Raw genomic sequence first — 26,515 nt, 5'->3', positions numbered from 1 at the left:
TATATAGTACTTTTATAATCACATGGAAAAATTACCTTTTTTAGTTGACTCTGAGCTTCCTGACAGAAGAGGCAGAAAGGGAAATAGTCATGAGTTACATGATTTTTATTATGTGATAAAAGATCAAGGTAAAATCTTCCTTGATAATGAATTCCAAAGGATGTTGAGTGATATAATATACAAATCTTGATAAAGTTCTTAGAGCCAGTGCAGAAGGGGGACTCCTGACTGTCTCATGACCACCCATAAGAGGAGCCAAAGACACAGCACTCACCATGGGCTGAGGTAGGGGGGCTTCATCTCTTAGTTCTGCAGTTGGGATGTGGAAGTGCTTCTTTTGCCCATTGCATTTATTCAAACAAAATGTGTGAAATAGGCCTGGCAGATGCAGAGACAGCTCTCAGCTCTTTATTTCACACCTTGAGGATCGAATCACCAAGAGTCCTGCAAATTAATTTTTTTTAATTACTGTAATTTGACTTCTCCTCCCTTTCAGGTGTTGCTGCACTGGATTCCAACATATCTGGAAAAATTGGTCTGCGTGCTGTCGTGTATTACTTCTGTACCACTGTCATTGCTGTAATTCTAGGTAAAATTTATTTCTGAATCCTTATTTCCTTGTATAATGTGACTTTTCATTTAAAAGTAAAAGAGGCTTTTTTAAATGAAACCTTTTTTTTTTTAAATTAGAAAGTACAATTGTCAAACTACTGTGAAGCTTTTTGGCTTGAAGTCTGCACGGTGCCTTTTATATGAAACAAATATAATATTGACTGAATTTCAGCCATGGTACTATTGCTCATTAATGTCTCTAGGAAGAAACAGAAAGAGGGTGACCATTCTGTGCCTTATCAGGATCATTGGATAGAAGGAAATAAACCCAAGAGCTTATATAATCTTTAAACTGGATAATTAATCGTTAAGAGTGGAGTTGAGTATAATTATTAAGTATTTCCAGAAAGATAGCATTTCAGTACATTTCAAATTTCACATAGGACCAAGAGCTATCAGAGTCTGTGAGTGCCTGGCCAGCAGGGTGACTTCAGAGGCACGTGACCCGTATGCTTGCACAGGGCCCCATGCTTGGTTTAATCAAGGGGCTTAAATTCCACTTGAAAGAGAGAATGTTCTAATAAGAGAATAAGGTTGCTCTTACATGGTTGGCACTCTTTTTTGAAGAAAGTATGGGCCATTCTTTGTGACCTAGTATGACATTTTAAGAAGGATGCCCAGAGTGGGAAGAGAGGAAGGAAGTGTTCTCAGATGTAGCAGCTTGACTTTTGCAGCTCTGCTTTAATGAACTGATAAAAGTTGATGTGGATGTGGTGAGATTTTAGCGGTACTAGTCCAGGGGACCTAGGAGGGGCTAACCCTGCCTTAAACCAGCGCCACATCTCATGAGGTTCCTGAGGGAGGCCAATACAAAGGAAAAAGTTGGGTGCATATCTTTTCTGCAACACTGAGAGGTAACGGTGGACCACGCCCATCCACGGCCTCTGTATTGCCCAGTGACCCCTCTCACAAGCACAACTGACCCATTTAGCATCCTGAAGTCCTACCTTTTCTTCTTCACTCCTTTCCAGTCAAACAGCCTGGTCTTTCCTAAAACCCACCTCTGCTTGGACACCTCAAGAGGAACCCATTACCTCCAGAGGCCAAAATGGCACTTTTAAGATGCTCTCCGTTCAGACAGTTCTTCCTTACAGTGAGAAGAACTCTCTCTCTCTGGGACTCCTGCCTATTTTTCATCCCTTCACCCTCTAAGAGTCATACAAAACAACACTTCTTAATCCAAACCATTTTATAGATTGCATGATAGCTTTCCAGGTGTTTGAAAGCTTGTCCGTGGAAAGAAGATAAAGCTTGTTCTGTATGACCCTCAGGAAGATCACCAGCATCTGGGGGTAAGAGTTACAGAATGATGTTGAATGAGTGCCCTAGTTGGAAAATGAATCATTCTCACCCCAACCCCTTTCTAGGCTGATTTCACAAGCTAAAGAACAGAAAAAGAGTATTCTCATCAGCAGGTGCTTCCAGAAGCAGTTCTAGAATGCAGCCCCTTCATTTTTAAAAAAGGCACAGGAAGAGTTCCTTCTGCTTCATTTAAATGGAAAAATAATTAAGGCCGCTGCTGAGGCTCAGAGTTTTGGTTAGACCTCAGGGTCCAAATCCCAGTACTGCCTGGGACCAGCAGGCCTACTGGTTCCAAGATGGTTGCACAAGGAGTGCCAGGTGCCCTGTGAGGTTCTTAATGCTCTGTGGGTGCTATGCTTGGCCACAGGTATTGTGCTGGTGGTGAGCATCAAGCCTGGTGTCACCCAGAAAGTAGGCGAAATTGACCGGACAGGCAGCACCCCTGAAGTCAGTACAGTGGATGCCATGTTAGACCTGATCAGGTGAGTGCCTGGCCAGCAGGGTGACTTCAGAGGCACGTGACCCGTGTGCTTGCACAGGGCCCCATGCTTGATTTAATGCTCTGCTGTTGCCATCTTGACATTTTTAATAATTTTTGAATTATTATGCATTTTCCTGTTGCCTTGGACCCCACAAATTACATATCCAGTCCTGCTTGCAAGATCCCAGTTTCAAGAGGGAGTGGGAGGAACAGGCTTCTGTCAGGGATTAGGATGGACAGATGTGCACAAAGTATACTTGTTGCATTTAGATGCCGGGCTGGGTTGGGTGGTCTTTTTTGAAGCATACTTGAAGAAACACATTTTCAAATTGTGCATAAGATACCCTCTTATCTGAAGCTGGAATCAGGGCTGGAAATTGGTCAGTTAATTAAAAAAAAACAGCAATTAAAACAGAATCATAAAAAATGATACAGATATGCATTACGTATTTTGTCGATGTAGGGCCAAGGTCTTTTCTTCAAATGCGTCAGCTGATTGTAATTTCATATCATTTCTGTTGCCTAGGCTGCCTTTATAAATGAGTCATCTACAATTCCCAGGTTCAGGGGAGCAACAAAACCCTTAGAAGTTGCAAAGAAAGCTGAGTGCCGAGTCCTTCCAGTTGTTCTTTACATTTCACTTCTCTTCCGTTACCTAATGTAACCACAAGAGTTTGGCTCACCTGCCTTGACTGAGTGTCCAGGCATTCAGCTTGGTTTTTATAGAAACCAATCCTTCCTTTTCACATTCATATTGCATTGATTTACATAATTTTTAATTCAATAATTTAATGACATTTGCAGTTGGCATAAAGAATTTGGGAACAAGTGCGGTGGACTCACATTGATGAAAACAGAAGGGTGCAGAATATTAAAGAAGTCTCTTAGCTGTGTGTGTAATGTTTCACCAGGGTCAGCAAGCATATCATGATGCTACTCAGTGAATCAGTTAAGTGTGACAGTTGGTCAGGAGAGCTCTCTACACCTGGTGGAAATTCCACAGGGAAAAATAAATCTTAATTCAAGGAGGTATTATGCAAAGGAGAGGCCAGAAGAGAAACCAGAGTAGATTCTATTATACTCATCTCCACGTGTATTGGGTATGACCCCCAAAACCCTACTTTTGCCTTAACGTAATACTGTTTTTCATGTCTCCAACAGAAATATGTTCCCTGAGAACCTTGTCCAAGCCTGTTTTCAGCAGGTGAGAACAAGAACTTTTGCCCTTCAGTTGCCCCCCACTTCCCTATTGCCGATTAATTTTTTTTTCCTGCTGTGACCCAAGAAATGGAACTAGCCCGTCAAAAATGGCAGGAAGTGGAGGGGGTGTATCTCTCAGTGGCAGAGCGCACACTGAGCATGTTCAAGGTCCTGGGTTCAATCCCCAGTACCTCCATATAAAAAAACAAAAATTTTTTTTTAAATGGCAGGACCTGTACCTGGGGAGGGAGGGATTTTAGGTGACTGTGTATAACCCTGGTCTTTCTGGCCACAGGAAAGTGCCTGCTACGTACGCTTATGCTGCTCCCTTTCCCTCAGGCTCAACTGGAGCAAGTCAGGAATTAGCAAGTCAATCAGTGTTTTACAATGTGGCTCCTAGTACATGTTTTTGGAGAACCACATTGCATTTGTGAGGAACCTTAGCCTATCTACAGGTACAGTGCAGCGGGAAAGGTAGTCCTCCACCTCCTCTCTCCTTTCCCTCTCGTGCTGGGAAGTCAGTATCTGACCCACACGGGTGGTTAGTGTTCCTAGTATTTGGTCTTTTCCTCAGTCTTTGTGTGCCCATTGCTGGCACTCTACAGAGCCACGTGACAAAGCCATGATTTTTCCCTTAGGAAAGTTTAATAATCTCTTCACTCCATTTCCTTTAAGCCTTTTTCTCTTGTTTCTCTCTGCACTTTAAGACAGCTGAGTCTATCACAAGCTGCGGAATTCATTTACATAAATTACATAAACAGAGACCTCTATGTATACCAATAAAAATGGCAATTAACTTGCTCCCTGCCGACCTCCAAGAGGCACAGAACCACCTCTGTTTAGGGGTGCCTTTGCGGTTCAGCCACAGTGGTCATTTGTAAGGTACTTGGTGTTGGCAGAGCCTCATAGGAGCGACATGTATGCCCGGTGTGATGGGATACTAGCTCTTTCTTCAGCCTCCGTGCTGAAGCCGGGCAGAACCAAACAGGGCTGAAGGAAGGGAATTCAACAGAAATCTCGCTCATGGAATAGCCCTAAAGGGACTGTTGATTTTGGAACAACTGTATAGTTCTTGATGTTTATTAAAGTCATGGTAGCTACATTTATCAAAGTGATGAGGGTTTTTTTTTTCCCCAGATTAAAAATAATTAATGAATAAGTAAATCAGAACAAAAATGATTGACAGGATCCCTATGGAGTCTGTCTGTTAAAGCACCTACAAATAAAACCCATACTTACTTTCACATTATTGCTCCATTAATTGGTCCCTTGTTATGAAAGTGAGAGAAAATTTTGACACCATTGAATGGTGACTGTGGCAGTCAGGGGTTTGGATGTCTCGATCCCACTTTTGCTTCCAAAGCTTCATGGGAAGTACCATCCAAAACTGAAGCCAACAGAGGCCTCGGAGGTGGAACCCTTGCGTGGCATGGCACTTCTCTGGTCAAAGTAATATTCCTGTGGCTTAGCCTCAGAAGCTTAAAAAATTCTTTTCTTGTTTGTTTCTTTGACCTTTTTTTCCTTCCACCATGCAGTACAAAACCACACGTGAGGAAGTGCCTCGTCCCAGTGAGCCAGGGACAAATGAGACGGAAGCGTCCGTCACAGCCTTCGTGACCAGTGCTGTTCCCAAGGTACCGTTTCCACCCTGTTGTTTGCTCCCTTCCTTCCCCGGTAGGCAAGGGCCAAGCCACAAGTGAACAGGAGACGGAAATAAGTCAGTCCTCACTGTTCACAGATTCCACATTTGTGAATTCACCCCCTCACTAAAATGCATTTGTAACCCCCACAATCATGGTCATTCGCAGACCCACAAAGAGTGGTGAAAAGTTTAAGTTGCCCAACACACGTGTTCCCAGCCAAGGTTGAGCAAGGCTGTGCTCTGCCTTCTTGCTTGAGCTCTTACAGGGTAAAGAAATGTCCTCTGTGCGGTGTGTTTATGCCTCATTTTTCTCATTTTTTGTGCTTTGTTTTGGTCATTTCGCTGCTTGAAATCCCCCCCAAGCATAGTGCTGCGGTGATGGCTGGTGCGTGCTCTGAAGTGCAGGAAGGCTGAGATGTACCTGCCCTGCGAACAGATACTTGTGTTAGATAAGCTCATTCAGGCATGAGTTCAAGTGTGTTGGCTGTGAGTTCAGTGTTAATGACTAAATAATATAATTAAATAAGGTGTCTTTGAGGAGAAACACACAGAAAGCAAGGTTTTATATTGATTATTTGATAAAACCGTGGTGTCTGTTGGTTCCCAGGAACCCCATCCTCTTTCTCCCCCTAGGAACAGTGATTCAATACTCGCTAATTCAGTCTTGGTGGCCGCTTTACAGAGTGTAACTTCTGAGAATAAGGAGAAGCCACTGAACTACTCAGAGAAAAGAATGAGCCCTTCCACTTCCGTATCTGCCACTCAGAATCGAGTTGGGCACCTCTGGGAACTACGTTAGACTTGCTAGACTACAGGGAGCGCAGGCCTATGGTTCCTTGTCTGAAACTCTGCCCAGATGTCATTCAGAGTCCAGAGCTTTTCAGTTTAGAAGGGCCAGGTGGTGTGTGTTCTGTGTGTTATACAACATCCTTAAGTGGGATTGCTGATAACATTCTAGAATCAAGCACGTCAATATTTCTGCAACTACCTTATGAATGTTATGCCGCGTAAGGAAAATAGGCTCTAAGTAGCCTCACCTCAGTTCAGGATAGGTTTTGCCACCAAGAGTTTGCCATAAACTCAACAATGAAATCAGTGGGCTCTGAGAGCTTTTGAGACTTCAGTGTTGGAAATCAGATCATGTGAGTCTGAAGTAGTACATTTGTAGTCCTCTAGTAGCTTTCTCCTGGATGTCCTCTGCCCTCACACCAGAAGGAAAGATTTAAGGAAAAAAGAAATACTCAGTAGACTAAAGGATTCAGTTAAATAGGCCACGGGCGGCTCCCTGTTTCCTTCTACAGATGGCGCTCCACGACCTGGCTCCTCCCTCATTTCCCCGCTTACTTCTCAGTGAGCCCCCTCTATTCTGTCCAGATCCACCTCTTCAGTTTGTCCCTATTCCTGCTTCTTGATGTGGCTCCACAAAGACTTTCTGAGCACTCTCCATGAGCCAGGCCCTGCTGGGCCTGGGTTACAATAGAGAGAAGACAGATGTGACATCTGCCCTCATGTGAAGAGTGATGACTATTACAATAGGGAGGAATAGAATACTCTGGAGCTTTCAACACAGAGGTTGAAATTAGTTTGGGGGCCATAAAGAGTGAGTAGGAATCATCCCAGCAGGGTACAGGGCCCTGGAGCATGATGACTTTGCCTTTGCTTACCATTTCTTCTGGACTGTGCCTTCATCTCCTGGCTGCCTGCTCCCCAGGCCTAGCTTTCCCTAACCTCACAGCCCTCATCCATGTCCCCAGTCTCCTTATGATGCCTATAACTCATAGCTCGGCTGTACAGTTAATTACACACCTTCCTGCTTTCACTGGCTCATGTCTCTCAGTTAGTTTTGTTTGTCCAGCTGCATTTTAAGGCCTTGTGCTGTAGCCAATGTCGGTAGCACACTAGCTGCTCAATAAATGTCTTTGACCATATCAGATCATAAGTAAGAAATAATTAGTACCCCAATGGCTCATCCACATAATTCTTTATAAACCTAGTTTGCACCAGTCAGAATACATTATCTCCCTATGAAATCTCTCAGTAAATCTCATGCTGCACAACTCAGATTGAGTTATCTCTCAGTATATCTCATGCTATTTTTACCCAGGGTAAAATGAAGAAATGGTTCATAGTAGTAAATATCTGGTTAAGTTTTATATCTCTAAAATCCTACTGGTCATCCAAGATTAGAGGCAGTAAAGAATGTTCCTGTGTACATTATCAGGATAAAACAAAAAGTAAAATGTCCTAAAAATGTCCACCCCGGTAAATATTTTGAGCTTCCTGCATTATTAATTTGTATCTTTTTCACGCAGACTCCAAATGTAACTAGTAGTTAAAATAACTCTGAAAAGTGCCTTGATTTCTTCAAGTTCTTATTTAAAATTTAAGGCATCCCAGAATTAGAAATCTTCAAAAGAAGTATTCAAATATGAATTTATTGAGAGAGAAAAAACACTTTAAACTTCAATGGCAGAGGGTGGAGGCAGTAAAGTTTGACATGTGCGTAGGTTGGCGTTGTTTTTTTTTTTTTTCCATTATATTTTCCAAAGTTGTTGATCCAAAGTTGTTGGTAGATCACTAGTTTGTTTGGCTATCATATTTTCTTGTTTCAGGGCCTGTTATGCATTGTAATAAGATTATAACCATGCATCAATGTATTTTCTTGGTTTGACCCACAGAACGAAACAAAGGACTACAAAGTCGTAGGCATGTATTCAGATGGCATAAATGTTCTGGGCTTGATTGTCTTTTGCCTCGTCTTTGGACTTGTCATTGGAAAAATGGGAGAAAGGGGACAGATTCTGGTGGATTTCTTCAATGCACTGAGTGATGCAACCATGAAAATCGTTCAAATCATTATGTGGTGAGCAGACACCGATTAATGCCATCTTACTTCCCCTGATGACTGACCCCTTCAAAATTAGAATGAAGAGGCTTATGTTTCTCAGCTGATCTCACCCTCGAGAGGGCAAATATCAATACACTGGAGTATTAAGTAATTTCATGTATTACTTAGGAGTTAATTCACTAACAAGTCTAGATACCAGCCATTGTCTTTTTCTACCCAAGCACTTGATCATCTTGTACCTAAGCAGCATTTATGTAAGAAATAACTCTTAAAAGAATGATTTGAAGAAGTTCCTTGCACATCAGAACACAAAGTGCCTTCCTCATTAGGCCCCATGCAGAAATAATATTGAGGGTATTTACAGCTGGTACAGCATGGGCACTAACCCACCCAAATGAAAGCTGCCATTGGTGAGCATAGTGGCCACACCAGCTGAGCATCTGCCCTGTCCCTGGAGATGCCAAAAAGTCCAAATTTCCTAGGAGACCTCTGCCCCACTAATCCCACAGCAAGTTGATGCAACATTTAATCCAAAGTATAGACACTGACAGTGATGTAAAGGGTTCAGTTATTTCAGTCATTTAATCTCACTGACTGTAATCATCAACTGTAAAAAAAAAAAAAAAAAAAAGATAATAAAGTCTACCCCTGGAGTTGGGAGGAGTACATTAAGTGAAATGACGCATGTAATATACTTAACCCAATGCAAAGCATGTAATGACAGCTCCACAAACAGAACTATTACAGCCACCTCCGCTATTAATTCTGTCCGTCTGTTGCTGATACCACTACCTGAGAAACAAGATAACCATGGCTAGAAAGAGCCTAGTGGCCATATTTAGAGGGTCACTTAAAGAGAGATCTGCAGAAGTGACGTCAGCAGGGAGTATGTGTATGAGGATCAAGGCATGGGATATGCACCAGTTTAACCACACCTTCTTACCAAGTGTGCCCCTTACGGTAGCTTAGGTGGGAAGAAGTTGAGGTGCACAGGGTGCTGAAACCTGAAGCCACTGTGATCCAGGTTTCCGAAACTGAGACCTTAGCTTCACTGTGTACCCTGTGCTCCTCCCAGCTGAGTGCACACCCTACGCCAGGTGCATGCCCTGGCTTATTTCTTCGCCATCGTTCCACCCTGAGAAAATACGTGATGACAGGAGTGTGTCTTTGTGGTGCTTACTTTCTAGTTACATGCCAGTCGGTATTTTGTTCCTGATTGCCGGCAAGATCATAGAAGTTGAAGACTGGGAAATATTCCGCAAGCTGGGCCTTTACATGGCCACCGTCATCAGTGGGTATGTCACATTCAAGAGAAGAAACAGAAACCTCATTTGAGCCAGTGAATCGCCGCTGAGAGCCTGGGTTTCAGTTGGTTAAATCAGCTTCTTTTGCAGGGAAGGATGGGGTTCAGAGATAAGAGAGCAGGCGGGGAGGAGGGCTGCCCTTTAACAGCTGAACTGGAGGTGGATCACACGGTGCTAATTGCCAGATCTTGGCAGAACAGCCTGGACCATGCTTTGTCACTGCCTTTATTAGTTGTGTGAAAATCATTTTTTAAAACAAGAGCAAAACCCACTGGTAGGCCCTCTTGGCCCTCTCCTGGCCTTCACTTCTTCAAGGATGTAAACTAACCAAAGAAGTAAGAGCAGTCCCATGTACCCCATGCCTGAAAGAAATTAGGCAGGGCCTAAATGAAATCAGACTTGAGCAAGTAGGAGTGGGATGGCTGGTTGGTTTCAACCCTGTTGGTGCAGCTGGTAAACACTGTCACATCCTGCATCATCAGAGAAGGTACTGGGGATATCCTCAGATTGGTAGGAAATGTGGAAGGCAGGAAGGCAGGAGGACACAGGTCGTTTGCATATTTATTACAGCCCAGGTATTGGTTCCTTGAGGGGGCCATGGTGGGATAAGTTATGAATGGTGCCCCCAGATACCTTCGTGGGGACAGGCTATGTCACATGTGCTAAGACATATGCACCAAGAGAATTAGTAAACATCATCAATTTGACTCCCACAGGTCAATGCCCCCAAACACCCTACTGGAGCAGTCAGCTCGCCTATTGGGACTTGATTGCATTGGAGAGCTTTCAGTGGAGAGTTTCATTTGGTTCTTAATCTGTGTTTACCAGAAGCACAGCCCTGCTGGCCAATGAAGAAGAAGCCAGTTTTCCTATAGTGTAAGGGCCCGTTTACATCCCAGGGCCCCAGTGGTAAAGGAGGTGGGATCATCCTCCTTACTGGAGGCCAGGGGCTGTGTCCAGGCTGCGATGTGGCTGAGGTTTTTTGGGCTTAGCCATTCCTTAATGGGCTTCTGTGGATGTCTGTTCTCTCAACCTATCTAGGTTTCTAACAGAAAACTGAAAGTCAGCCTCTCGTAGTTCTAAGCCTCCATTGTTGCAAGCTCCATCTAGAAGACTCTTTTTCCTGACCTCTAGGATCTGTGTTTTCAATGACCATTTCTTCTTACTTCAGCTTCACATAGCTGATCTGTAACCTCTACATTGTCTCTTACATGGTGTCTGCAGAAACAGTCTCATTTCTTAAGTCCCCTGTTTTGTGTAACCTGTGTTATTTCCATGTGAGACAAGGAATAGTTTTGGAAGGCAGGAATAACAAATAAAAGAAGGCCAGTCCTGAAGTATGGTTGTGGAAGAGCAGGGATTTCTTCCTCCTTAACCGCACCCTGACTCCCCTCTTAGATGGCAGGTGCCATCCTGCAGGACAGCAGGTCCAGGCTGAGTGCTGTGAGAAGGCCTGTAATAGAGGCTGGTATGGGGACAGAGTCACCAAGGAAAGAAGGGTCAGCTCGACCTGGGAAGATAAGAGAAGGCCTCCTGGAGGAGGGGGATGTTTCGCTGAATCTTAGAGGAGGAAGATTTCAGCAGCAGAAGGAAGTGAAAGCATGTTAGCACGTACAGCAGGAAGAGCTTGCACAGGGCTCGGCAGCATGACATCACTGTTCTGTGAGCTCTAAAACGTGGACCCAGCTGCTGGCTTAGCCACTAACTTTGACAAGATATTTGATGTGCTGAGTCTCTTCTTCCTCATAGGTACAAAGGAGACATATATTCCTGCCCTTGTTCTCATTTTCTCATTGGGTCATTAATGAAAGTTGAATGATATTTCATGAGTCAAAAATCTGTTGAAAAAAGAATTTGAAGAGATGGTACCATCTGTGAACCTGTTTCTCTCTCCTGTTTACAGGCTTGCAATCCACTCCATTGTAATTCTCCCACTGATATATTTTATAATCGTACGAAAGAACCCTTTCCAATTTGCCATGGGAATGGCCCAGGCACTCCTGACAGCTCTCATGATCTCCTCCAGGTAAACAGAAGACGGGTGTCTGGAAGAAGTCTGTGAGTCAAGCTTTATCAACTCTACCCTCGCTTGATGAAGCACTGGCTGTAGCTGGTGGGTTTTGTAGCTGCCTTCAATTTGAGAAATGACCTCCATAGTCTCTGCCCATGTCCTTGAAAATATTTTCTCACCCTGTTGGATATTTCCTGCCTTCTAGGCATGGCCTGCAGCCCAGGAATGGGTTATGGTGTACCTGGGAGCAGTGGCGAGCACAGTACCTTCTGATTCCTGGACCTACCAAAAGTGCCAGCATGCTTCGAGCTCTTGGTTTAGTTTTTGGAACAAATGTGTCTCTTCAGGCAGGGATTGAGGACCAGCATTCCTAGACCATCAGTTCCTTTCTCTTTTTATCACACAGTTCAGCAACACTGCCTGTCACTTTCCGCTGTGCTGAAGAGAGGAACCGGGTGGACAAGAGGATCACTCGATTTGTGTTACCTGTTGGTGCTACAATCAACATGGATGGGACCGCACTCTACGAAGCAGTGGCAGCTGTGTTCATTGCACAGCTGAATGACTTGGACATGGGCATTGGGCAGATCATCACTATCAGGTAGGGCAGGAAGTCACACTCATTTTCATCTCTGTTACTAGAACTGCCTCAAGTAAAAATCATCTGTGAAGGGAGATCAAGAATGATCTGGTGATAGACTGATTTTCTTAGTCTACAAGTCCCTTCCCAAGATTGAGCACAACTATAGTACAGCTAGTCAGCTTGTGGTACACAAGACTCTGCTTCAGGTCTGGGTAGACAAAAGCATCCCTGTGCTCTCAGTTCAGTGTACCCACTAGGTGCCAGGCACAGAGTAGGTACCAAGGACTCAAGGTTGAATAAGGGCCAGTTCCTGCTTTCAAGGGGATCTCAGTAGATAGGTAGGGGATGCAGATATCTAAGTCAATGCTGAGTGGTACAGTAAAGGCTATAATAGAGGTTTGAATGTGGGGCACAGAAGGCACCGAAGAAGGAAGGGTTGGCTCCACCTGGGAAGGAGAGGAAAAGCTTCTTAGAGGAGGGGGAAGTTTAGCTAAGTCTTAGAAAAGGAAAAAGAATTTAGTAGAAGAGGGATGCTAAGAGCATTTTGGATAAACAAGGGTCTTGATGTGACCATGGCCTAGTTACAGAGTACAGATTATTTGGCATGGCTGGCATAAAAAGGACCATGTGGAGAACATAGACAAATTAGGAGGCAGGGATCATGTTATGAGAGGCTTTGTGTGAGGAGCTCATGGAAGGGTCTTAGACAGTCTTTCATATAATGGACAGATCTGCATTTTGGAAAGGTAGCTGGCAATGTGGTGGACGGATGGAATGAGGCAGGAACCATAAGCTGGAAGACCAGTTAGGAGACAGCTGCAGGTAAGACATGAAAAGGCCTACAGTAAGGTGCTGATGTGGGGGATGCAGGAGAGCTGATGAGTTCAAGAGGCATCTATCTACTGGGTTCAGAGTGAGGGACAGAGGAAGGCAACCCCAGGATCGGTGAGTGGTTCTGGATTGGTGGATGGTACTTATCAGAACAGGGACCAGTTTAAGAAGCAAGTATGGGTGGGAAGATAAAGAGCTTATACTTTTTGACACATTGAATTTGAAGTGCCTTTAAGACATCCAGGTGGAAATATGCAGTGAGAAATATGGTCTCGATTGCAGATGCAAAGTCAGAGTCATCAGCTTGGTGGTGGTCATCACACATGCGGGTTGTGAGTCAGTTGTCTGTCTGACTCTTAGCTTCACCATGATTAGCTGTGACCTTGGCCAAGCTATTTGAATTCTCTAAGCTTCCATTTTCTCACCTGCAAAATGAGGATAATAATATACCTACATTTTATGCAAATAGTGATGATTAAGTCAGATGATGCAGATAAAATGCTTAGAACGGTACCTACATACTGAGCACTCAGTAAATGTTGGGAATGGATGACATTCCTTAGGGAGAGTTTATAGGGAAGAGGAAGAGACTAAGGTCTGAGCCCTCGAAAATGCTAATATTAAGAGGCAGGCAGAGAGTGGGGAACCCAAGAGGGAGAATGAGAAGGAACAGAAAAGTGGTAAGAGAGCTGTGAAAACATGGTGTCAAGGACACCCAGAGAAGAAAGATTTTCAAGGATAAAATGATCAACAGAGTCAAATACTACACAGAATTCTAGTCAAATGAAGACTAAAATTGTCCTCTCAAGTAGATGGTGAAAATGTCATCAGTGAATTTTGCCAGACTTGTTTCTTTGGAACAGCTCTGTTCATTCAATGTGGTATCCATTAGCCACACACACAAATTGGACAGAGCAGACATAGAAGGTTTTATCATTGGAGAAGTAGGTGCCATCACAGGGGAAATTCTACTGAACAGTGCTGCTTTCAAGTGATGGGTTGGAATTCGAGTTAATCCTGAGATTTCAGTTCACTTTAGAATGGAAGTTTAAGACTAAACGGGGTTCCTTGGCCTACACACAGCTGAATCTGAACCTTTCAGGGTTAACTCACTCTTGCATCCTAAGCACTTGACAAAGGCATAAATCAATCCCAGGCATAAAGTAAGTTCTAACAGTAGTTTGAGTACAGCACATTTAAAAATCTTCCCAACCCTAAATCATAAAGCATTCATTGCAGTTTGCTTGAAATTAACTGAAGACAAGTGCAAACTAGACTGTTTGGTGCGTCAGGTGGGAAACTACACCAGTGCTGTGTGATCTGTAAAAAGTACTTGCAGCTTGGGAGCCTGAGCCCAAAGAGCATGAGTAAAGTTCTGTAGTTTGAATAGCAGCAAGTACGTTAAAATTGAAACCCTGAATCATGCCTGAGAAAGTGCCACAACCACTGTGGTTCCCGCGGCTGTTCCTTTTATGTCTCTGAGTGTTTCTTCCCACCGCCCTCACCCTGGCCTGTGGAACCTGGTCTGTACTGAACTGATTTCCAAGGAGCAGTTGTATGAGATGTCACTTCTTTTGGGTATTTGCTACTTTTTTCTTCTTTCTTTTTTTAAGTATAGTTGATTTACAATGCTATGTTAGTTTCAGTGATTCAATTTTATATATATACATATATTCTTTTTCATATTCTTTTTAGGTTATTACAGGATATTGAATATAATTCCCTGTGCTATACAGTAGGACCTTGTTGTTTATCTATTTTATATATAGCAGTTTGTTTTAATTTTTTTAATTGAAGTATAATTCATTTACAATGTTGTGTCAACTTCTGGTGTACAGTATATTTCAGTCATACATATGTATACATATTCCTTTTCATATCCTTTTTCATTATAGTTTACTACACGATACTGAATATAGTTGCCTGTGCTATACAGTATGAACTTGTTGTTAATCTATTTTATATATAGTAGTTAGTACCTGCAAATCTTGTGCTTGTACTCCCATTTTATCCCTTCCTACCCCCTTTCTGCCCAGTAACCATGAGTTTGTTTTCTGTGTCTGAGTCTGTTTTGTGAATAATTTCATTTGTGTCTTTTTTTTTTTTAAGATTCTACATATGAGTGATATCATATGGTAATTTTCTTTCTCTTTCTGGCTTACTTCATTTAAATGACCATCTCCAGGTGCACCCATGTTGCTGCAAATGGCATTATTTTATTCTTTTTTATGGCTGAGTAGTATTCCATTGTAGAAATATACCATAACTATTTTATCCAGTCATCTGTCAATGGACATTTAGGTTGTTTCTTTGTTATATGTAGTAGTTCTTATTTGCTAATCAAAAACTCCTAATTTATCCCTCCCTCTCCTTTCCCCTTTCGTAACCATGTTTGTTTTCTATGTCTCTGAGTCAGTTTGTTTTGTAAATAAGTTCATTTGTGTCACTTTTTTAGACTCCACATGTAAGTGATAGCATGTTGTATTAGTCTTTCTCCATCTGACTTACTTCACTCAGTATGATGATCTCTAAGTACATCCATGTTGCTGCAAATGGAATTATTTCATTCTTTTTGATGGCTGAGTAATATTCCTCTGTGTGTGTGTGTGTGTGTGTGTGTGTGTGTGTGTGTGTGTGTGTGTGTGTATAAATATCCAGTCATCTGTCAGTGGACATTTAGGTTGCTTCCATGTCTTGACTATTGTAAATAGTGCTGTGAACATTGTGGTGCATGTATCTTTTCAAATTAGAGTTTTCTCTGGATATACACCCAGGAATGCAATGACTGAATTGTAGGGTAAGTCTATTTTTAGTTTTTTAAGCAATCTCCATACTGTTTTTCAAAGTGGCTGCACCAGATTACATTCCCACCAACAATGTAAGAGGGTTTCTTTTTCTCCACACCCTCTCCAGCATTTATTATTTGTAGAATTTTTAATGATGGCCATTTTGGTGATACCTCATTGTAGTTTTGATTTGCCTTTCTCTGATAATTAACAATATTGAACATCTTTTCATGCGCCTCTTGGCCATCTGTGTGTCTTCATTGGAGAAATATCTGTTTAGGCTTCTGGGTAATTTGATAAGATCACATTAAATCTGTAGATTGCTTTGGGTAGTATGGCCATTTTGACATTAATTCTTCTAATCCAAGAGCATGAGATATCTTTCCATTTTAAAAATCATCTTTTATTTCCTTTATCAGGGTTTTGTAGTCTCAGTGTATAAGTCTTACACCTCCTTGGTCAGGTTTATTCCTAAGTATTTTTTTGATGTGATTTTAAAAAGGATTGTTTCTTTACTTTCCTTTTCTGATATTTCATTGTTAGTGTAAAGAAATGCGACAGATTTCTGTGTGTTCATCTTGAAACCTGCTTGTAACATTGCTGAATTCATTTATCAGCCCTAGTAGTTTCTGTGTGAAGTCTTTAGAGTTTTCTATGTAAGTTTCATGTCACCTGCATATAGTGACAATTTTACATCTTCCCTTCCAATTTGTGTCTCCTTTCTTTTTCTTGTCTGATTGCTCTATGGTTAGAACTTCCAATACTATGTTGAATAAAAGTGGTGAGAGCAGTCATCCTTGTCTTGTTTCAGATTTTAGTGGGAAGGCTTCCAACTTGTCACCATTGAGTATTATGTTGGCTGTGAGTTTGTCATAAATAGCTTATATTATGTTCCTTCTATACACATTTTGGTTAAGAGTTTTTATAATGAATGAATTCATTATAAATTGAATTTTATCAAATGCTTTTTCTGCATCTATATAGATGATCATGTGATTTTTGTCCTTTCTTTTGTTGATGTGCTATATGTTGCATTGATTGATTTGCATATGTTGAACCATCATTGTGATCCTGGAATGAATTCAACTTGACCATAGGGAATGATCTTTTTTATGAGTTGTTGGATTTGGTTTGCTAATATTTTGTTGAGAATTTTTGCATTTATATTCATCAAAGATATTGGCCAGTAATTTTCTTTTTTTGGTAGTGTCTTTGTCTGGTTTTGGTGTCAGGGTGATGGTGGCTTTATTGAATGAGTTTGGGGGTATTCACTCCTCTTCAGTCTTTTGGAAGAGTTTGAAAAGGACCAGTGTAAGTTCTTCTTTGTATGTTTGGTAGAATTCCCCAGTTAAACCATTTGGTCTTGGACTTCTATTTGCAGGGTTTTTTTTTTGTTTTTTTTTTTATTACAGATTCTATTTCACTTCTGGTGATCAGTCTGTTCAAATTATTTCTTCTTGATTCAGTTTTGGTGGACTGTATGTTTTTAGAAACTTGTCCACTTCTTCTAGGTTGTCCAGTTTGTTGGCATTTAATTGTTCATAGTATTCTCTTATGGTCTTCTTATTTCTGTGGTATCAGTTTTCATTGCTTCTCTTTCATTTCTTATTTTGTCTATTTAGGTCCTATTTTCTTCTTGGTGAGTCTGGCCAGAAGTTTGTTGATTTTATTTACCCTTTCAGAAAACCAGCTCTTTGTTTTATTGATTTTTTTCCTATTATTTTTTAATCTTTAGTTATTTCCTCCCTGATCTTTATTATTTCTTTCCCTCTATGCTTCTACTGACTTTAGGTTTTGTTTGTTCTTCTTTTTCTGGTTCTTCTACGTGGTAGGTTAGGTTGTTTGAGATTTTTGTTTTTTGAGGAAGGGCTGTATCACTATGAACTTCCCTCTTAGGATTGTTTTTGCTGCATCCCATAGATTTTTTGTGGCTGAGTTTTCATTGTCATTTGTCTCAAGGTATTTTAAATTTCCTCTTTAATTTCATCATTGACCCATTGATTTTTTTTTTGGCAGCATGTTATTTGGTCTCCATGCAGTCATTCTTTTTTTCATTTCTCTTTCTGTGGTTGATTTCTAGTTTCATGCAATTGTGATCAGAAAAGATGCTTAAAATAATTTCTATCCTTTTAAATGTGTTGAGACTTGTTTTGTTTCTGAGTATGTGATCTATCCTAGAGAATGTTCATGTGCACCTGAAAAGAATGTATATTCTGTTTTTTTGTTTTTTTTTTTTTTTTTGATATAATGTACTGGAAATAAGTCTAATTGTTCTATTAGGATTGCTTCCACTGCGAGAGGAGCCACTGAATATTCCTCCACAGAGGTGTCTACCAGGAAGTGCCCTCTGTGTTGTTGCCTGTCACCTGTCATGCAGGCTCACAAAATACACCGTTGTTGGTGCTGCCCTTGGCCTCACCTCAGCTGTGGGAATGCAGGCAGTATCCTCAGGAACTGTGCTCACAAAGGCACCATGACCCACTGGCTGTAGTTGCACGTAGTCGCACACCTGGGTCTGCTGTGAGCTACAGGGTCAGTGCAAACCCCAGCCCTGCCTCTGCATGAACATGCCCACTGCTAACACCAAGTATTCTCCTTGGATGTCCTGCATGCAGTGAGTTTACAAAGGCACCATTGGTGTAAATCCGCCCAAGCCACCTGGGACAGGGCTCAAATTTTAGCCCCACCTCCACTTGGGGGCAACCCACCAGGGATTGTATCCTTCTAGAGCAAGCCAAGAAGGATGCTGCTATGGCAGGGTCCTGCCTCTCCCTTCACGCAATATCATTGGAGCTTTTTATGGCGGACCTGGACTGCTTTGCACACACTCCCAGTTTCAGCCCATACCACACTCCAGCCCCTTCAGGCTATCTCTGCACAGCCAACCCCAGTCCTCTCCCTGGGTCTGTCCTCTGAAGCCTGAGCTTCAGCAGCCAGTCCCCAGCAGGCTCACGTCTCAGGCCGGGGACTGCAGATCGTCTTGCTGGTTTCTCACTCTTCTGCCACAAAGAGGCTGCTGTGCTCTCCCCAAGCCTCTGAAGCTCCCCTTTCTGTCCCAGCTGATCTCTCTGCTGGCAAAGGGGCTTCCCAGGGTGAGGGCACTTTCCCTCTTTCACTGCTCCCTCCCCAGGGTGCAGGTCCCATCCTGATTCTTTTTTTTTTGTACCCTATCTGGTTACCTGGAGATGATTCTTGTAGGTTTACTTGTGTAAGATCTTCAGCTAGAGTTCAGTAGGTATTCTGTGAGAATTGTTCCACATGTAGATGTACTTTTGATGTACTTGTGGTAGAAGGTGGACTCTGTGTCCTTCTATTCTGCCATCTTGAAGCCCCACCTCCTGCCACTTTCTGATGAATTCTTTATCTCTGCCTCAGCCATACATTTACTAGATCTTTTTAAACCTTTTTTTTTTAAAAACCTCACTGCTAGAGGAATAAACTTTGGACCTAGAGACTAAATTATTAATTCACATGAAAACTTCTCTCCCTGCCCTGTGTATTCTTAAATCAGACTTGCTGATAACTACTGGCCCAGAGCAGATAACAACTGTGAGCCCAGAGTAATTATGGACTTAAAAGAATCCTCTCTGGGTCTTCTTGGGAGAGAATGAAATAAGAAGCGTGATTTTTGTAATTCTACAAGTTACACTTGTACATCATGCGGTTGATGGTTAAAGAGATTTTTAGACCCAAAGATTCTCTCCTTCTGGGGTCCTTTTGGACTAGACGTCAGAGAAACAGGCATCATCCAGCCACAACATACCCTTTTGTGGTTTTGTCATAATATTCACTTATCAAAGGTTACAATGGATTGCAAGTGGGATAAATTTTCTTATAAAGGAAGATAATTATGGGATTTGGGGCCTAGAAAGAGCTTAGAGGAAAACAGTGACAGCAGTAGTAATAGTAGTAGTTGTTTTGTGATGGGGGCATACCAGCCACAGCAGCAGCAGTTGAAGCGGCAGAAATAGCACCAGTTGAAGTATCTACTGCATCCAGGCACTACACCTAGATGCCTTACACATATTACCTCATTTAATGTTAGCAGCAGCCGTGCAAAGTAGACATGTTCCCCATTGTACAGGCAAGAAACTGAGGCTCAGAGAGGTAACTTTCCTAAGGATACACTGTAAGTAAAACAGCAGAGCCAGGTCTGTCGGCCTCTAAAACCTGAGCTCGCTCTATTTCACGACCCAGTCCTCAACCTGCGTGGAGAGCGGAGTTAAATGGCCTGACCTAAAACTAGATCTCAGTGCTAGGAAAGAACTCTCTACCAATGATTGTTGTGTTTTCTTCTGCAAAAGCCCTCTAAAGTCAAAGTAAGATATAGTCAAGCAGAATGTGTAGGTTTTTATATTTTCACCCCCAAGTTTCAGACCTGAGCCAGTCAAATGGCTGAAGTTTAATCAGCAAGGTTGAGGCTAAAGGGCAAAGTTTTCTTTGAAAAATGGATTTTGAGTTTCAAGCCCAGCCTCAAGTCATAGGGATGTGGTTAACCGTTGGGGCTTCCAGGGGGGAATCAGTGAGTATGGGCACAAATTACTTCTGACAAAACCCACTGATGCATTCAGTTTAAGTGTTTTCAACCAGCGTTGAAATAAACTTAGGTTTTTCCAAAGACTACTTAAGTGAGAACAGATTGAAAGGGTTATGCAAGCCTGAAACTTTTAGAGGAATTGGGACAGCCCCAGAAATCTGTAATTTACTGTAAGTTGGTGGTCACAGCCATGAAGGAAACCACACTTGCCAAAGAACTTCGTGTGACCTGTGTTTGACCGTGCCCTCAAATACCACCTGTGACATCACTAGGCAGATGAATGAGCAGTAGAATCAGTTTGGTAAGAACTCTGAGGCTTTTTAAGCCCACAAAATATGGATATGTGGATAGAATCAGGGATGCTTCTAGTTTAAATTGACAGCGTCTGCATCATGAGTGGTCAACCCAGTGATCCTTGGCCCAAGGATGAGAACATGTGTCCAGAAAATATAGTGGGTCTCCTCAAGCTCATTCAAATTCAGGCACTTTTCAGGGCATGGTGAGCCCCTGTTTTCTCCAAAATGACCAGATTTAAATAAGGAAGGTGTTCCTGATGGAAAACTGCACATTCCAAAGAAAAAAATTCCTAGTGCCACATTCTATCGGCCCAAGAGGGATCTTTTTAAACACATGGTAATGAAGTTCTCTTGGCTGCCTCTCCTGGTTTCCAGATCCCTCTTCCTTTTGCACAAAGTGCATCCACTGGCAAAAAGGAACAGTCAGGAACACTTGTACCTTGGACAGGAGTCATAGCTATTTCTCAACTCAGTGCCCTAAAGGGCAGCTCCCAGAGAGGTCAAGAGTCTTGTGATATCAGAGGAGTGCATGAAATCTACTTGGCTGTTGCCTCATTCCTTTTTCCTTCACCTGAAATATCCTTTCCTGGCTACCCCAACCACCATCCCGCTACCATCCTTCATGGCAGTGTAAATTCCTGGCACATATTAGGTGCCCAATAAATGACTGGTTGGGTGAGTAGATCAAACAAGGGAGGAAGAAAGCAGGTGGGTAGGTCCTTCGTATTTGTTCATCCATGGATGGGTGGATAAAGCCCTCCATTTACACCCTGGTTGGCAAACTCTTGCCTTCCTCTTAAATCTCTTTCTAGCTCATTTTTTTTGTGTGCGTGCCACTCATGCAGTTCTTCTCCACTTCCTTGCCTTAGAATGATGTGCCGTATCTCCCCCTGGAGAAGATCATACTCCCCTCAGTTTCCCACAGCTAAGGAGGCCGAGCTGATGCTCAGAAGATAACAGATTCTGTCTGGCCAATTAAGGGACACTGCAGTCAGCCAACAGGACTAACCATTTTGGCCCGGGGACCTTGAAGGGAGAAATGGGTGTCTAACTCCTTTCTAACAGCTGATGTGTTTTTGCTTTAGTGTCACGGCCACAGCCGCCAGCATCGGAGCAGCTGGTGTGCCCCAGGCTGGCCTGGTGACCATGGTGATTGTGCTGAGTGCCGTGGGCCTGCCTGCTGAGGATGTCACCCTGATCATCGCTGTCGACTGGCTCCTGTGAGTTGGAATAAAAGCGCGGCCTCTGCTGGTTGGGAAGGTGGGCTTCCCAGCCATGCAGAATCTGCAGTCTGTCATCATTCTCTCCTCAGATTGCCTGACGAGCCATCTGTTGCTGCTTTAATTTCCCTCTGACCAGGCCATCTGATAACATGCTTAAAAATTAACTCCCCATAACCTTGAGCAGCAATTTTGAAAAGCCAGTGATCTCTCTTAGCTCATTATACTTGGTAATGCTCAAGATTAAGAGCTGGGTGTGGCATGAGATAAACATGAAATAATAGGTGAAGCAGCTGGGCCAGGGCCCAGACACTCCAAACCCCATCAGCCACCATAGCCTCTCCCAGCCCTGGGTCAGCACCATCGTCAGCCCACCTTTCCAAGATCGTGGCACAAGCAAAGGCTTTGGGATAAGACTGATTTGAGTTTGAGCCACTGATTTGGCTGTTTGACCTTGAGCAAGTTACTTAACCTCACTGAGGCCCAGCTGCATTATCTGAGAGATGGGAAGATTCTGTCTAGTTCTTGGGGTTGTTGCAAGGGCGGAGCCAGTGTAAGAGGTTTGTTACGATTAGAATGAGTTGAACCATTTAGGCCTCAACCAACCATTCATTCATTCTCTCTCTCCCTCCAACCATTCATTCATTCTCTCTCTCCCTCCAACCATTCATTCATTCATTCATACACACACACACACACACACCCCAGAATATCTGCACAAGAACATGCCTTTTGTGACCCTCAGAGCTGAAGTTAGAACAAGCCTGGTTTCTGGCTTTATCCTTGATACCCACTCTGTGCAATGAGCTCCCAACATCTGGTTCTGGCTCTGTCTCCTGGCCATTAGGGGAAGTCAGCTCAGAAACAGCCAGGCTTACTGGGGAGTTCAGTGTCATGTAGTTTGCAGGAAGCAGCTGAGATGGTAGAAAGGGAAGCAGAAACATTCCATGTGGGATTGAAGATACAGTCACATCCCAGAAGGCAGACGCTCCTGCATTTGGGACAGCTAGCTGGTTCTACAAGGCCTAACTGAGGTGTAGCACCTGTCTTGCCAAGATACCCTACCATTGAGGAAGGTGCTTCAGTCTTTCTTTCTAGTGGTTATGGTGGATCTGCACTTCTTTCCTTTCCCTGGTTTTTCCTGGAACCAGTGACCTTCACATCCAAGACATTCAGAGAAGTCAAAGGTCTGATATGATCCATGGGACAAAAAGACACTAGCTGGTCCATGCCAGGGTCTAAATAACAGAAGGGCACCCAGAATGATGTGTGTAAGCTCTGTTGGCCTTTTCTGTCCTACAGCTGTAGTTTTTCACAAGAATATTCATGTACAACAATGCTCCAGTATTCAGTACGCCTTCTCCACCTACACCTCTTCCCACCACCAGCCTCCTCCAGGCTGTGTGGGAGTTAGGACCGGCTGAGGGTCCCACAAGGAGAAAGCCGGTCCCAGGCTGGCCTGGTTTTTCTGACTCTGTGCTCAGTGGCATCCCTGCTGGCTGGTTCATGGAGTGACCTAGTGTGGGAAGAAGGGAACACACCAGGGACACACAAGCACACAGGACCACTTAGATGTGTGCATGCACATGCATGCACACACACACACCCCCCCACTTGGTATGTATACCACCCACACAACATCCACATTCTCACACCTCAGCCAAGAGAGAGCCCAGAAATGCCCACAAGACAGGGGTTGGGGTAAAGGACTTATGAATCCTGACCCTCCCTCAGCTCCCCCAAAGTATCTTTGAAGACTGTTCACATTTCTGTGGGAGGAGACGAATGAATTTGGGGAGATTGGTACTAGATTCAGCAGAGTCATTGTGACTTATGGGGTGCACAGACCCAGAGCAGCCTGTGTGCTCGTTCTGTACCTTTATAAAGCACCTCTGCCCAGGCCTGTGAAATGATGAGCCTCTGGTCAGCCAGCCACAAGGACAGCACTTTGTGCTTTGCTTAATTCATAACTGAATTCTTGGGGTCCTTTCCTGTCTCCAGCATCAAAGGAAAATGAAATCTGGGCTTTTCCTCTGACGCACCCTGTCCTCCCCAGGGACCGGTTCAGGACCATGGTGAACGTCCTTGGTGATGCGTTCGGGACCGGGATCGTGGAGAAGCTCTCTAAGAAGGAGCTGGAGCAGATGGACGTTTCATCTGAAGTCAACATCGTGAACCCCTTTGCCTTGGAATCCGCAACACTCGACAATGAAGATTCAGACACCAAGAAGTCCTACATCAACGGAGGCTTTGCCGTTGACAAGTCCGACACTATCTCGTTCACTCAGACCTCACAGTTCTAGGGCTCCTGGCTTCAGAAGACTGGAAATGGTGAAGGACAGCTCCAGGAGAGCCATCTCTTTGCAAAGTCAAACATTAAATAAGGAAAAGAAAAACACTAATGGCCAATTGTACATTTGATTTGATAGACAGACTTCCGGATTATTTTCTATATTGGATTCACAGCTTTTGCTCTCTGGGTTCTGGGATTTGGGGGTGGGGTAAGAGGAGAGGAAATTGATTAAAAGGAAAGCTGTATTATCTGGAATTTTTAAATTCTATAAGAGGCAGAGGTTGGAAATATTTAAATTTGTAACTGTTGGAATTAGGTAATAGATATCGAAGAGAAACTGCTTTCTCATGCACAGACCAATGTTTTGGGTTTTTAAAAAATATTCTGTCACTGACTACAAATTTCTACTCAGGCTTTCTTTTGGCATGGATTTCCTTTGACCTTCACATTTTTATAAAGATTATAATGCATATAAACAACTCCCCTCACCTTGCCCAGTTAACGTGCCAAATTAACCATTTTGAACTCATGTCCAGCCAGGTTCAAAGAAACTATTTTGAAAGAAACAGACCAGCACAGTTCTGCACTAACAGTTTTAAGATGGGTGTGGGAGAAGGGTTCTTTTTTTTCCAATGTACTGTATTGGGACACTGGTGACCGTTAGCCCAGTGTTCAGTATAGAGCTAGGTATACATATATGTATATATTTATTATTTTCATATAACTTGACAGAGATCATAACTGAACCGTCAATGTGAAATAAAGAGCTCTCCTTGTACTTGAATAATAACTGCGATTTCAGTCCAAATCTGCTTTGGGGCTTATCAGAACTCCCCTGTTAGGAGCACCAGATGAGAAATCATGTCGTTTGATCGTTTCACATCCGTGTATTAGCCCCAAGGCAGAGATGTATTCTGTTGATACTCTGAGGTGGCATAGCCATTCTTTTCTAACCTTCAGATTCTACTGCTGGGAGAAAATCCGTATCAGCTCTGTGTAAGATTATATAGAAGGGTGTCACTCACATAAGGCTGACTGTTTTTATCCAACTGGAAGGCTTCATTCTTCCAAGGTCAATTATACCCACTGAAAATTGACAGTACTTTGCCCTTTTGTACCCATCAGGGCCCAAACAACAGTGGCGAGCTACCAGCTAAATTGTATTTTAGTATGGGTTTGATGGGTTAAACATGCCACACTGTCCCTACCCTGGATTCTTGCAGAGTAAATCCTATGACATGAGACATTGGTATCAATGGTTCAGGGAAATTCTTCCATTATATGAAACTTACCTCTTCCTCCAGGGAGGGTTGTTCTAACTAACTAGTAGTCTAGTAATCTTGGCCCCTGCTCATTAAAATCCATTGCCTGTCATTCTCCTGCTCATTTGTGAAGATAGCATATTAAAGTCTGTGCTTTGGCTCACATCTTGTAAATAATGCTTAACATAAACTTGTATATATACCAAGATCCAAAATAGTCCTATTTCTGCAGCATTGACTAGCCAATTTAAGCCTGTGCTTTTATATTTAAGAAACCAGAAACTGTGCCAAAGATCACAGAATAGTAAATAAATGCTCAGTATTGATGACAACTTGCACCTGAAATCTACAAGAGAATTGATACCAAATGGTCATGTAAACATAAAATTCTGACCAGTGATTCAATGTGAATTTTAAAATGAAAATACTGGTGGTGTTTATAGGAAGTAATTCTAAATATAAATACTGTTGAATCAGTGATTTATCGTGGGCTGAATGGTTCTACCCCCTTGGCAGGCTGCTCCGATTTGAGGCACTGGAGTTGGCAGAGCTGTTCGTGAACTGCAGGTCATCCTCATTTTGAAGTGAGTTTGTAACCAGCCTCTTAATACACTGTGCTGTTAACTCATAAACGAGAACAATGTTCCATTCTGAATAAACATTTCCGTCATTCTTTCTTCCCCTCCATTTTCTTCCTTTATCTGCTCTTTTATCGCACTCACCTGGATGGGTGTGAGAAGGTGGAGACCTGGACAGTTGATTCAGATTGTACACGGATTATTGTTTTCAAAGCTCTGTTTATACCCCAGAATGAAAAAGCAGGGCTTGAGGAACAGTAATCAGATTCTTCATGCTAATCAGTGGGGATTATAAGGCTGAAATAACAGTACCCCTGTGAACAGTTTGCCCACACTTATAACTGAGATGAAAGGAAAGGTAGAATTTGGTTCGAAATACTAAAGTGGGAGATAGTCTTATCTCAATATGAGGGTGACTTGCTTTCACTGAAGGACCAACCCTGCCCTCTGAAATGTGACTACAAAATACAGAGAGCTATATTCAGGGAGCTCTTTAAAGATGGCACAGTTCTGCCTAGAACCTGAGCTGTGACAGTATTCTGCTGGGTGGACTCACTCGTCTGTGATAGAAAACAAGGGCATGGACAGCTCCCTAGGCCCCGCTGAGAGAGTAAAGTATCTCATAGAAATGCTTACCGCTACCTGGCCATACTAACTCAGAATAATTTCCTCTTTTGGCAACATGGACTAAAATACCCAACAACACAACTCCTTAGATCTGTTTGGAAG

At 42.8% G+C, this 26,515-nt stretch overlaps 1 protein-coding gene across 2 annotated transcripts in view; it reads left to right on the top strand.

Annotated features, from left to right (window-relative positions):
• SLC1A1 (solute carrier family 1 member 1) overlaps positions 1–25,893 on the top strand; it is a 60,149-nt gene extending 34,256 nt beyond the window's left edge. For both annotated transcript variants that reach the window (XM_031449779.2, XM_010995231.3), the window contains exons 3-12: positions 497–589; positions 2,282–2,396; positions 3,557–3,599; positions 5,131–5,229; positions 7,916–8,100; positions 9,273–9,380; positions 11,293–11,415; positions 11,807–12,001; positions 21,519–21,653; positions 23,710–25,893. In XM_031449779.2, coding sequence (XP_031305639.2) covers positions 497–589; positions 2,282–2,396; positions 3,557–3,599; positions 5,131–5,229; positions 7,916–8,100; positions 9,273–9,380; positions 11,293–11,415; positions 11,807–12,001; positions 21,519–21,653; positions 23,710–23,956 — 1,343 coding nt within the window. In that variant the 3' untranslated portion in view covers positions 23,957–25,893. The remainder of the gene's footprint in view (positions 1–496; positions 590–2,281; positions 2,397–3,556; positions 3,600–5,130; positions 5,230–7,915; positions 8,101–9,272; positions 9,381–11,292; positions 11,416–11,806; positions 12,002–21,518; positions 21,654–23,709) is intronic.
• The last annotated feature ends 622 nt before the right edge of the window (positions 25,894–26,515 follow it).

The sequence above is a fragment of the Camelus dromedarius genome, chromosome 10, assembly GCF_036321535.1.
Source record: "Camelus dromedarius isolate mCamDro1 chromosome 10, mCamDro1.pat, whole genome shotgun sequence".
Classification (NCBI taxonomy): domain Eukaryota; kingdom Metazoa; phylum Chordata; class Mammalia; order Artiodactyla; family Camelidae; genus Camelus; species Camelus dromedarius.
Note: the sequence above shows the minus strand (reverse complement) of the source record. Positions and strands in the feature narration are given on the sequence as shown.